The sequence below is a fragment of the Platichthys flesus genome, chromosome 16 (genome assembly GCF_949316205.1).
Source record: "Platichthys flesus chromosome 16, fPlaFle2.1, whole genome shotgun sequence".
Lineage (NCBI taxonomy): Eukaryota > Metazoa > Chordata > Actinopteri > Pleuronectiformes > Pleuronectidae > Platichthys > Platichthys flesus.
This window is the reverse complement of record NC_084960.1, coordinates 11,272,806-11,284,924: the sequence shown is the minus strand read 5'-3', so window position 1 is coordinate 11,284,924 and position 12,119 is coordinate 11,272,806. Positions and strand designations below refer to the sequence as shown.

General features: G+C 42.1%; 1 protein-coding gene across 2 annotated transcripts; it reads right to left on the bottom strand.

Annotated features, from left to right (window-relative positions):
* Nucleotides 1–333: 333 nt before the first annotated feature.
* tyk2 (tyrosine kinase 2) lies at nucleotides 334–10,257 on the bottom strand. Of its 2 annotated transcripts, XM_062407918.1 has the most exons (24): nucleotides 10,098–10,257; nucleotides 9,401–9,599; nucleotides 9,165–9,288; nucleotides 8,940–9,072; nucleotides 8,675–8,838; nucleotides 8,067–8,445; nucleotides 7,801–7,977; nucleotides 7,337–7,494; nucleotides 7,126–7,243; nucleotides 6,841–7,024; nucleotides 5,823–5,938; nucleotides 5,565–5,729; nucleotides 5,277–5,364; nucleotides 4,947–5,074; nucleotides 4,546–4,681; nucleotides 3,999–4,150; nucleotides 3,449–3,599; nucleotides 3,267–3,358; nucleotides 2,994–3,183; nucleotides 2,542–2,660; nucleotides 1,888–2,060; nucleotides 1,192–1,309; nucleotides 975–1,085; nucleotides 334–890 (listed from the first exon to the last, which is right to left on the bottom strand). In XM_062407918.1, exons 2-24 carry the CDS (start codon nucleotides 9,582–9,584, stop codon nucleotides 798–800), a joined length of 3,453 nt encoding a protein of 1,150 aa, XP_062263902.1. In that variant the 5' UTR covers nucleotides 9,585–9,599; nucleotides 10,098–10,257; the 3' UTR covers nucleotides 334–797. The 2 variants fall into 2 exon arrangements, with proteins under 2 accessions (XP_062263902.1, XP_062263901.1); XM_062407917.1 differs by having other exon boundaries at nucleotides 3,267–3,599.
* Nucleotides 10,258–12,119: the final 1,862 nt, after the last annotated feature.

Genomic DNA, 12,119 nt, shown 5'->3' with positions numbered 1-12,119 from the left:
GACATAGGGCATTTTTTAAACATTTTCGTTTTAAGGGCATAACGCGTAGATCTCCATTTTCCTCTGTTTAGAACGATGTTTTTTGACAAATTACTTAATTGTGATATCAGAGCACATCCCTATTATAAGAACTAGACAGTCACATATATAATTATGTAGGGAGCTCTACTAGGTGCCAGTCTACTTGTAGCACTTTCAGATCCCTATAAACTAGTGGGGCATGAGTTCTAATGCAAGAGAGATGTAGCTGTGCTTTGTTGCACTCTCGACATCCTGGAACACATCATGTCATAATTCCTTACACCTCTTTGACAAACGCCTCAGTCTACTTCAGTCTTTAAAAACATAACATATGAAAAACTTTTTATTAGTATTTGCATTTGTTTTTATTTATACAAAATTATATGAATAGTTAACACACACAAAAAACATTAAAAAAAATTACAAATATAGTGACAGACGTCCTATTCTGAACAGTTTCCGTGGTATTTTGCAAGATGGCATCTGATACTGGGTGCCTGCCTGCTCGTGCTAGCATGTTTCCCCATGCATCCTGAAATCAGCCAGAAAATAAACAGCTGAATGTATAATTGTGTTAATATCACATATATGAGGACAACAGTGGTTGTATCAAAAAGACATCAATGTAAATGGAGGCAGCAGGCAATGCACAGCAGGAAACACATTACTGACTACCAAGTAATAGGTGGTTGCCATAGCTGCAAAGTGATGACACGTTGACAAATAGATCTTCAGCTAATTCATCAGCAAATCTGAGCCAGGGAAGAGTCAATGTTTTAGCCATTAGCCTTCAAACTTTCAATGAGGGATGTGAATGTCGGCCGTTGTGTGGGATTTGCAGCCCAACACTGCTCCATCAACATTTTCACCTGTAGGTAAGAAAAGTAAATATGAGAGTATCCGGCTCCTCGTCATGCCACATGTCAACTTTATTCATGAGCATGTAATGTTACCTCATGTGGACACTTTCTGGGACAAGGCAATCGCATGTTTCTCTCCAACAGTTTTATGAGGGCCATCACAGTCATCTGTTCTCCTGGTTCCGCCATCATTTTCAAAAACTTCTAAAAAAAAATACCAAGCAAGAAGTGACTTAATACAGGGTAAGTCACACATGAAAATATATACCTTTTTTGGTTTGTTTTAATTAAGAGGGCAGAGATGACGTACTGTCGGAGGGCTTTGATGGGAATCACAGTCGGTAAAGATCTCATACAGTGTTACACCAAAGGACCAAATGTCGGACGAAAAGGAAAATTTACTCTCCTTCAGGCACTCGATGGCATACCTATACAGAGACAGAACACAGTGAAGTGGTCCGAGGCAAAGATCAAAACACTGAACACACTGAAAACAACTGAAAAAATGCATTCTGTTAGTAAAGCACAGACTGGATATAAAGATGGACGACATGACAACTCCCAGAAGTGAAGCCAAAACTTCTTAATCGCCCCCTGGTGGCCGGCTACAGTAAAGATCATAAAACCCACAGGCTCCAAGTTAGTGGGTGGGATATGGGCAAAAGTAAAAGATCTAAATACGCTCTAAAAAAAAACACACAACATTTTTTTGCTAGTTCTTTTCACACTGATGTTTAAATATAATTTATCTGACAATTGAGTTTTTAATAAGTTATTTGATGCTATAACAAAGGGGTAAAGCGTAACAAATGACAGATGAGACTGACTTGAATACTGTGATTCCACTTCACTAAGTAACTAAATGTAGCTAAGACTCTGGCTGCAAATAATTTCACCAGTACACGATTGCAACATCTGTGACTGGGATATCCATGTAGTGAGAGGAAGTGGAGATGCATCACCCATCTTTATCTACAGTCTAAGTTTAAATGCTGCATGAACTCACCAGTACACTGGACTGTCCCCATCCTCCCGGACACGATAGTATATTTCGCCTTCAGGGATGTATTTTGTGAGACCAAAGTCTCCAATCTTCACCAAACTGTCGTTTTCCACTAAAACATTACGGGCAGCCAGGTCTCGATGGATGTATCGCATTTTGTGCAAGTACTCCATTCCCTTTAAAACAGAGAGACAAATTACTAAGGGTCAAATGTGGATTTAAAACCAAAAAAGTACGTACCAAGAAATATAAAGACAATCAAAAAATATATAATTATACAATGTCTCTATTAACTTACAAAAAAAGATGTAAACTTGAGGTATGTGATTAACAGGATATTGAATGACATTTCCTCGTTGGTATTTTCCCGGATTCTGAATGTAACATAATTCTATTGCTTTTAAATAACTCAAACAAGATGAAAGAAAGACCTCAGCACTACAGAATGAAATTAAAACATAATATGATGGATGATCTCCCAGGCAGCTGTCTGGTAGGTAGTGTATGGAAATTCTAGCTGTATAAAAAGTGATTAAGAAATACCCAGCTTCTTCTTCTGAAGGAGACATCAACCGGACACTTTGTGCAGTTCGCACACAACAACATTCAGTTCAAGAGGAGACGATACGCTCAAACTACTCAAGTATCTAATCTCACCTGACAGATCTGCTGAGCAAACATAAGGCATTGTGGCACACCCAGTTTGCGTGTGGGAAGGTAGTCTCGCAGACAGCCCTGAGGAAGGTACTCCATTATTAGCTGCACCACTTGTCCTCCTGTCAATAGACGAAGCAACAGTACTTTAATCCTTCTGTTCTTATTATATTTCAACGGCTAGGATGACCTGCTGCTTATCCAGGTTGTGAAGGAGCTGTGAGGCTCAACACGCTGTGTGTTGAAAGTGCAAAATATTGACATATAATGGAAACAGCGTTTCACTTCAACAAGATTTTCATTATTTACAAAGGAACAGCAGGGAACAAAATCAATTGCCTAAATGATCGAAGTGAAAAGGGAGCTTCTGAACAAGCACTCGTTTGCACATGCAGACACTGCACGTTGATGTATATTTAAATCAACGTAGCTGGAGCAGACAGCTGAGGACTCACCCAGTTCAGTACAACAGCCCTTGTACTTGACAATGTTGCTGTGATCGAGAGACTTCAGAATCTCTATCTCCTTTATCCAGCCATCAGGCACATGCCCATTCTCTTGTTTCAAGGACTTCACCGCCACACACTCCCCAGTCCCGTCATTGGCTGGGTCGTACCGGTACAGAATGACCTTTCCAAAGTTACCCTGGAGACAGAACAACGAGCCGTGGATTATTTTCAACATACAGGATAGAAGAGAACCTTTCATGATGCGGTACGAGGACTCACCTTCCCTAGTTCCCGAATCTCAATCAGGTAGCGTTTATGGAAAATGCTGGGGTCCATGTCAGGGAGAGTTTCACAGGTAGATATGTCAAAATCTGTGTCCAGAAGAAAAAAAAAACACACGTTCATTACATATACCGAGACAGATTGAAAGACTAAAATCAAAAGTGTGAGTAAAAACCTACTTTTCGGCATGATTTCTGTGAGCTCTCTGAGCACACCGCGGAATGAGGGCCTCTCCACAGGCTCGTAGGTCAAACACATGCTGATGAAGGTGGCAAGTTCCGGGGAGGACGGTTCAGCAAAGCGGCCCTTTTGCTGATAGAAGCGCTCTTTCTGTTGAGGGCAAAAAGTTCTGATGTTACAATAAAGGTGTCAGAGGAACAAAATGGGTGGCTCACTATAAAAAGAGGTTAAAGGTTCAATGTGTAGGATTTAGTGGCTGCTAGTGGTGACGGTGCAGATTAAAACCAACTAGTACCCCTTCCCTCCCCCGCCAAGTAAAAGTAAAACACAAAAGACCCCCTCAAGAGCCAGTGTTTGGTTATGTCCATTCAGGGTTTACTAAAGAAATATGGCCGGCAACATGCCAGATATAAAGGTCTCATTCTAAGGTAATGAAACAAAACAATTCATAGTTTAAGGCGATTATTTACTTATAATAGCACAATTATATACAATTTCTGCCGACTGATTTCTACACACTGGACCTTCAATGCTACAATATGGGTTTACATGGGCCAATGCATATCCACTCATGGGAAGATCGCCGTTGTTGCAGATTTCGAGCAGAGTGACACCAAAGCTCCACTGGTCCGCAGCAAGGCCAATGGGGGCAGGACTGTCGATACACTCGGGGGCAATCCACGGGATGCGCTCAAGACGCTCTAGAAAGCAGAGTGGCAACAACAAAAACAGATGTAACCTGTAGAATATAGTGTAACGGTGAGTTCACACTCCAGAAAGTGCAGAATTAAGTTAGTGAAAACTGAATTTATTTTTACAAAAGCAGCAATTGTTACTCTCCTTTTTTTTCTAATGACCTAAATTACTTAAAAACACAAAAAAATGTATACCAGAAATGTTACTAATGAATCTACACTTTTGGTTTTCTGTGTATAGTGGTAACACCAACACAAGACAACTGGAAACATTTCACATGAAATGGTCCACTTGAAAGTTCCTGTTTCCTGAACCTGATTGCAACAAGGACGAGCAGTGCAGAAATAAGCTTTTCTTTAAAGTGAAGTTACTTTGGGTAAAGTAAGTTGCTGGTACCGACCGTTCCGTGAGAGGACGCTCAGAGCGATTCCGGGATCACTCAGCTTGATGAAAGGTGTAGTACCCGGCTCCAGACCTTTCCGTGCCACCAGAATGTTCTTGGCACAGACGTTTCCATGAACCAGCCCTTTGGTCTCCTGCAATAGTCAAAGTTACGCTGTTGTGATCAAAGTGTCATCAAAATATGTTTAGAACAAACACTTTTGGTCTTTGGGAAGAATGTACTGCTGTGCTGCAATTATCTTTCAAGGTTTTCCTGAGTGATATTTAATTCTGATTCTTCTTTTTGTGTGTCAGCACGTTTCTTCCCTCTAATGATGACTAAGCTGTGTGTTCCTTCCAGTGAGTTGTACTGAATTCAAATATGTGGCATACAAACAAACAAGGAGTGTTTGAACTCACAAGATAGCTGAGAGCACTTGCAAGTTGTTTGGCAACAATGAATTTCCACTGCGGGGTCACTGCTGCCTTTTCTTTGTGAAGGAAAACATCCAAGGGCCCAAACTCCACAAATTCTTCCACCATGATGTCTGCAAAGACAGGAACACACGTATGAGAGGTCAAGTGTCAGCTCAGAGCCACTAGCAAAATGTAAGTAGCATCCTCTTTAAAGCACTACAGGCTGAATGTGGGTTTGCATTCCTTTCATGGTTCACTTGGCGCTGGAATTACAAATATGACTACAACCGTCTAAAAGCAGAAGTGAGTTCACTGAAGTGATATGTCGCTTACTTTCAGATCCTTTGACAGACACGCCATGCACGAACACCAGGTGACTGTGGGATACCTGGCTCATGAGACTGGCGGTTTCGAAAAAGGCCTAAGAAAGAAAAAGGAGAGATTTACTAAAGAGCGAGCATCAAAGACATGAGCATACCTGCACCAAGGAGGTCACGTTACCTGTCTGTTAGTTAGGGTTATGCCAAATATATACCCAATCTACTGAGTGCATTTCTAGTTAACAGTTGTTTGGATTTGATTAACTATATCCGTAAGTCTTCTGAGAGGCTAGTGGCTTACTAGTGCAACATCTTTATGGCTTTGGTCCAGAATCTTGAGAACCACTTTGATCCCTTTGCGGTCATTGCCGTTGTTATTGAACTCGTCGTCATCTTCACCTCGTCCCAGCCCAAGAAGATGGCCTGAGTAGATATTAGTTCTGGTCCCGCAGCCCAGATGCTGTTCCTGTATACACACATGCAACACCCATCTTGTCAGTACCTAAGCTGGTCAGGGGAAACAGATGATCACAGTGAGGTGACAAGTGGCCGTCATCACCTGTACAATCTGTCTGTCCTTGATTGGGTTGAAGCGAAGCTGGGTCTTGATCCGGGACAAGGCCTCAGTGTTCACCCGGTCGTCACCTCTCCTCATCACCAGAAGGTTGGACAATTCTACATCACACAGAGACAGAATGTATGCAAGATCATAAATATCCTACAACACAGCCACAGAGGCTATATCTCCTCATCACTGTTGCTGTGCTAACGCCTACCATGCATACGCACTCTGCGTTTTCAAGAGGCTAAAAATGGGGAAGTTTGGAAAGGCCACTGAATGTGCTTCAGGGTGAATGTAACTGTGGTTGTGTGCTAATACAGATCAGCAAGAACGAAGACATCATTTTTTGAGAAATTATGACTCAGTCACCCGCACTCTCTTGCTAATTGGTTCTTATCAGTCAGGACTTGATCGCTTACCCTTTTGTCTGTCTAGAAATCAAATCCCTCGTCTTACCTTTCAACCTTGTTGTTTCTTGTTCTTAGTATTTTTTGTGAGTCAGCAAACAACTGCTGTGGAAAAAACTGCTTCCTGTTTACGATGCATGAACATGCCCAGCGAACATTAACGGTCGTTAACAGATCCAAAAGGCTTAAGTGGACAGAGGTCATTTTAATCTTAAAATGCCAACTAGCATGACAGCCCAACACCGCCATCTTTCAAAAAGGACCTCAAAACCCTCTTCAGACTTGCCATCCCCAGCTTAACCCCCCCATCTCATGTTTCTATTCTGCTTATTTGTATTATATTATTGTTTTATTTTGAATTTTTCTAAGTATACCTGACCTTTTTTTTTTAGCTTTTTCATTGTATTCAAGAGTATATTGATGGTTTCACTATTTTATCCCCCAATATGTTAAGCGTCGTTGAGAACTTTGAAAAGCACTATATAAATGGAATGTATTATTATTATTTTAAAAAGAAAGCGAAACTAATATGGAGGGAGCCTAAGTCACAATAAAATCCTCAAAATACACTGGAGGATGTTCGTACTTAGCAAAATACATCCACAAACCTGCTTGTCTTGGCAAACAGCATTTTTTCACAGTGAAGCTGTCTGGTCCAGACTTGAGCATGAAGGACTTGAGGCTGTCGGTGAGCTCCTTCACACTGGAGAACTCCTGGTCCCAGCCCTCCAGACGGAACATCGACTCCTTGTGATGGATCCGAAACTGCTTGTGGCTCGGTGTCGATCCGTTCTGTGAGCCGCGCGCGAACCAAGGGATACACACACAGGGACTGAAAACCTTCATCACTGCACTGCAACAATTCCCAGGGAGGAGAGTGGGTGTTGACTTACTTTATTTTTGTTTAGCACGGCCAGGATGATGCGGCGATAGTCGAGAGCGCTCCAACGTACGAGGAAAGCTCCCTCCTCTGCTGCCTCTTTCTTCAGCTTCAGCAGCACAAAATCATCACTGGGAACACAACAGAGCTCGTGATCTAAACCAATGTGTCTCTTTATAGCCCGTTTGTGTCTGTGTATGCATGTGCAAGAGGGAAAAACTCACTGCATCGGCCCATGCAGTCCATTTGCTTCACTCAGCACTACCCTTGGGGGAGCCACCTCATGACAAAGATAGTGGTGGGCGTCTGCAGTCAGCCGGTAGTATCCATCCAGGAGCGAGATGAAGGAACGCGCCTCCTGGCTGGATTTCATCTGAACCACCTACATACACATACAGAAAAACACCACTACCTTACAATCAGAGCTCCCACCTACAGACACATGCACATTCAAAACACAATACCGTGCCTTAAGTGCACCAGAAGCCAGAGCACAGCACATGAGAATCAAGGCATCCGTGCTTATTGCACAATACACTCAGACACTCTAAGGACTGAACAATCAGATCAGTAGAATAATAAATATACAGTAGATCAATTAGACTAATGCATCACAAGCACATTTATCAATTATATGAATGCATCAAGGCTTTTGCTTTAACACAAAGGAGTAAACCAGTGCTCTCACCAAGCAGCGGTTGTCCTGAGTGCTAATGCACACATTAGCTTCGCTGAGGGCGATGTGAGTTATATCAGGGAAATCGCAGAAGGGGCTCAGTGTGTTGGGAGCTGTTGCATTTGACTGGCTCGACTGGTCCTTGGATTTCTTTATGTAATCGCTCCGGAAGTAGCCATTCACCTGTGCCTACGGATAAGAGACTGAATGAATATGAAGTCCACACAACATCTCACAAGATAAACCCTTAAGAGGCTTTAAATGATGTGTTGACAAACCTTCTGAACTGACACCTTCCTCCACTGAATCCCCTTTGTGCCAGACACCTCGATTTCATGGGTGACGGGAGCCGTGAAGTTGTCTTTTGGATCGCCCTGCACATGGGCGTTGTCGCCGTAAGAGCTGCCACCGTACCCGTCCTCCCTCAGCTCCAGGTGGTACACGGGGAAGGTCTCTGAGCCAAACCGCGGCACCAGGTGTTCGAGAGTAGAGATGTACTTGTACATGATCTCCTGGGCGCCCAGCCGCCCCTTGTCCACAGTGTGTTGCTGGAACATCCGCACAAATTCCGCAAACACCCGATTGATCCTGATTCTTGTCAGAAAGTTGTCTTTGGAGATGTGTTTGGAGAAAGACTTCGGGATGCAGCGCAGGAAGCTGGAGAAATAAAGAGATAAATTAATGTCACCCCTTGTCCAGTGATTAACTGAGTTTGGAAGACGGTTTTGTGATCCAAAGGAGAACATGGATTGTCACACGTTCGGGACAATTGAAAATAACTTGAAATAATTTAACAAATGTAGTCATTGAAATGCCTTTAGTCTTTGTTACTGTCACACAGCTTTGGCTTAACAACAGCACATGATTTGATCCCGCGAATATTTACCAGACTTTCTCTGCGACTTCCTGTAACGTGCAGTCTGTTTGCATCGCCCGGTGCGAGAGGTGAAGCACGGCCATCCCCAAGCTCTCATTTTTGAAGCGACTTAGTTCCGCTTCCGTCTGAATGTCTTCCATCTGCACCACTTCATTCACAAATTCATATTTAGCCTTTCGGAGACCAAGGAGACAAAGAGGTTAGTGTCACACTCTTCATCACCACATGTACAGTATGTGCTTTGAACTAATGTGTAGTAAACTATAGAACAAACCTGAGAGAATAAATACTCCAGGGATGTGATGTCAAGCAGAGGGGAACCCCTGTGGTCAGTCCCAGATCGGAGCCGATAGCGGCACACAACTGGCTCCTCCTCATTTAGTCCGTGCCAATTGTGAAAGTAAAACCTGAGTACAAGGAACAAAGACAGATTTTGTGAGTAAGCTTGGTGCGTTACCTCTGCCCTGCTAATCCAGTGTTACACAAACATGGAGCCAACCTCATACTGTAGTGAAGTATCAGGCTGGAGTCCTCCTCTGGACTGAAGATGTGGTTAGGACTGTACCAACAGCTCAAGAGTGGATTGTACAGAGCGAACAACACATGGCACAGAGGTGTTATTCCTGAGGAACAAAAAACACAGAGTGAACACAGATAGATGAACTCATGAGAAGAAACAGCACTTTCATTCTGATCTGTGTGGGTGTGCCCCGTCAAGGTTGTCCTCCCCCTCACCTACAGCCTCAGCAGCTGCGATGCACAGCTCCTCCGCCGTGACCTCCCCACTCGTGTGGGACAAATACCTCTCGCCTTCTGGGGTCCAGAGGAGGAAAAGATGAATGCCTTTACCTTGAGGAGGCTCAGCCTGGCCTGGAATCGGCCCTGACCTGGACCGCCTGGACCACCACATCCTATACATGGTTGGGATGAGCCACTAACACACACACACACGCACGAACAATGTGTAAATCACAGTTTATGACTATTTTATCAGTCAGCTGTTGCACTGGCTGGAATCACGTGCGTAAATACAAACGCAATTTTAAAGCGACACTTCACTTTTTTCTGAAAGCGCACATTCGACATTTCTCATTTTACACCATCATAATAATTATTATTATTTTTTAATGACTAAGTATAGAGACAAATTAAAAAGCACGTGTATAAATAGAATTAACTTTATTTAAAATGCGACACAAGGTAATAGGATCAACTTGTTAAAAGGCCTTCCGGGGATATCCCCACGTCCAACTTGTTGTTTACATGACATATCAGATTACAGCAAGCGGAGCCCACTCGTTAAATACACATTTATTAATGTAGATACAACACACACTGACTGCGTCACCGAGCGGCTAGGGAACTTGGATTCTATGCATGTAACCGACATCATATCCGAAGCCACGTCTGTGACAAGCACGTCTGTAGTCACCTGGAATCCTGTGTGGATGAAGAACAGTCAGCCAGGCCTCATAGTCCCATCGTTGGGGGGGTTTCAGCCCCACGGGGTCGTTCACTGACTCGGGGGTTCTCCTGGTTTCTACGGAACTAAACAACCGACTTCTGGCGCTTCCCCAAACCGAGCAGACCACGCCCTCCTCCTGCCAGACGAGCCGAGCACAGCGCGCCCAGGCACGTACTACCGGAACGTCCCTTCAGAATAAACGTCAGGGAGTAAAAAAGTATGTTTGTTTCGTTTTCCGTCTTTGATTTGATTTCAAATTTCCTTTTCTTTTAAATGCCATTGAAACATGTTCTTATGTTAAATATAATATATAATATTAATTTTCAGGCAAATTAATTGGCTTTTTGAGGGCTTTAACATGTTCAAATTCTTACCAAAATTTGCAGAAAATTAGAAAGTGTACAAACAAGTGTATATCAAATCAAACCTCCAGCCTCCTGAACTTTTACTTTGAAGGTGAGCTATCTCTCTGCCCCCTCCCCTAGATGTACTCGTTCAAGTTTAGCTTCTCAGGTTGATTTCCACTTCATGCCTCACTAGTGCACGAATTTACAACAACATTATTATCCTCATTATTGTCATTAGTCCTTTTAAATGGCAGTTTTGAGGTGTGGTGTACATACAGCTCTTATTCTTATTATGGCGATTTTAATGAAACTGTTTTTATATAGTAAGTAAAGAAAATACTTATTTTCATTAATTACATTTCATTAAAAGTAATAATAATAATAATAATATAATCATTTAATCTCCACCCTTTGCCAGAATTTAGGGTTAAAACTTTTAATACAGACTTTGTTGTTGTTAATATTTATGGTTAATGTGGGTGTGTTTCTCTTTGGATGTTCCTATTAGTGGTATTCATTATTTTGCTGTTGGTTGGTTTTACTCAATTTAATAAATTTCCTTTTCTAATGCTCCTGTAATTTCGCTTTTATTAAGAATTCCAATCCCAATCTCAATAAGGACATCCTTAGACACCTTCAATGGGTTTTTGTTTGTTTTGTCGTTCATCAATGAATAGCAATGAATGTCATATGATGGTCTGACCATCTAAAACTAGAGAATGACCCGGTTTGAATAATTATCCTCTGGCGTAATTGCTTTTACAACATCATGGCATAAGCATCTGTTTACCTTCTGTATCACTCATCACTATGTGTAAATGTATTCAATAATACAGTTATTAATACCAAAGGCTTCAATTAGAAACCCCAGGCACACCTGCTTTCACGCATTACTAAAAAAGTTTTGCAGATGGATCGGTTAGGGTTAGGGTTTTCTTGTGATTCTCACAGGTCAGACATCAACCACAAAATCACAACATCTGGACTAGCTGGACATAATGTAACCTTTAGTAAAGCAAGTTAGTAGAAAATGTGACATTGGGGGAAATTACCATCTCAAGACCCTGAAATTCTGATAACGAATGTAAAATTGGTTATGGTGCAATTCAAAAGTGACATTAAACAAGGTGAAATGTAAACGAAAAGATTACCAAAGTATAATTGCGTTAGAAATAAATTATGAATGTAAAAGGAGGTTTAAGGATAAAATGTTTATCAGCACATTCATTTTATTAAGTTTCTTAGGGTGGCTGTGGCTGAGGGGTAGAGTGGTCGTCCTCCAACCTGAAGGTCGGCGGTTCGATCCCCAGTCTGAACAATCTGCATGCCGAAGTGTCCTTGGGCAAGATGCTGAACCCTGAATGGCCCCCATAGAATAAAAAAGTGCTGGGATAGATGCATTGTATGAATGTTTGTGTGAGATTGGGTGAATGTGAAACTGTAGTGTAAAGCGCTTTGAGTGGTCATCAAGATTAGAAAAGCGCTATATAAACACAAATCCATTTACTCTCCTTTAATTGTCTGATGATGACTGCTGCCAAAGCAGACCGAAGAGAAGAAAACTAGTTAATGTGTGATGAGGTCATTGGCCTCAAATTTTCTTTTACAATCATTGGAATATTGAACAGGAGTTTTCCCACCA

What these genes read in the sequence shown, in the direction of transcription:
- tyk2 (XM_062407917.1), bottom strand. Translation starts at nt 9,584, where the DNA reads ATGTATAGGATGTGGTGGTCCAGGCGGTCCAGGTCAGGGCCGATTCCA. An exon ending in GGAAGGTGTCAGTTCAGAAG is followed by an intron (nt 7,978 to 8,066) that starts GTTTGTCAACAC and finishes TCTTATCCGTAG; the next exon opens with GCACAGGTGAATGGCTACTT. An exon ending in GTGGATATGCATTGGCCCAT is followed by an intron (nt 3,600 to 3,998) that starts GTAAACCCATAT and finishes TGCCCTCAACAG; the next exon opens with AAAGAGCGCTTCTATCAGCA.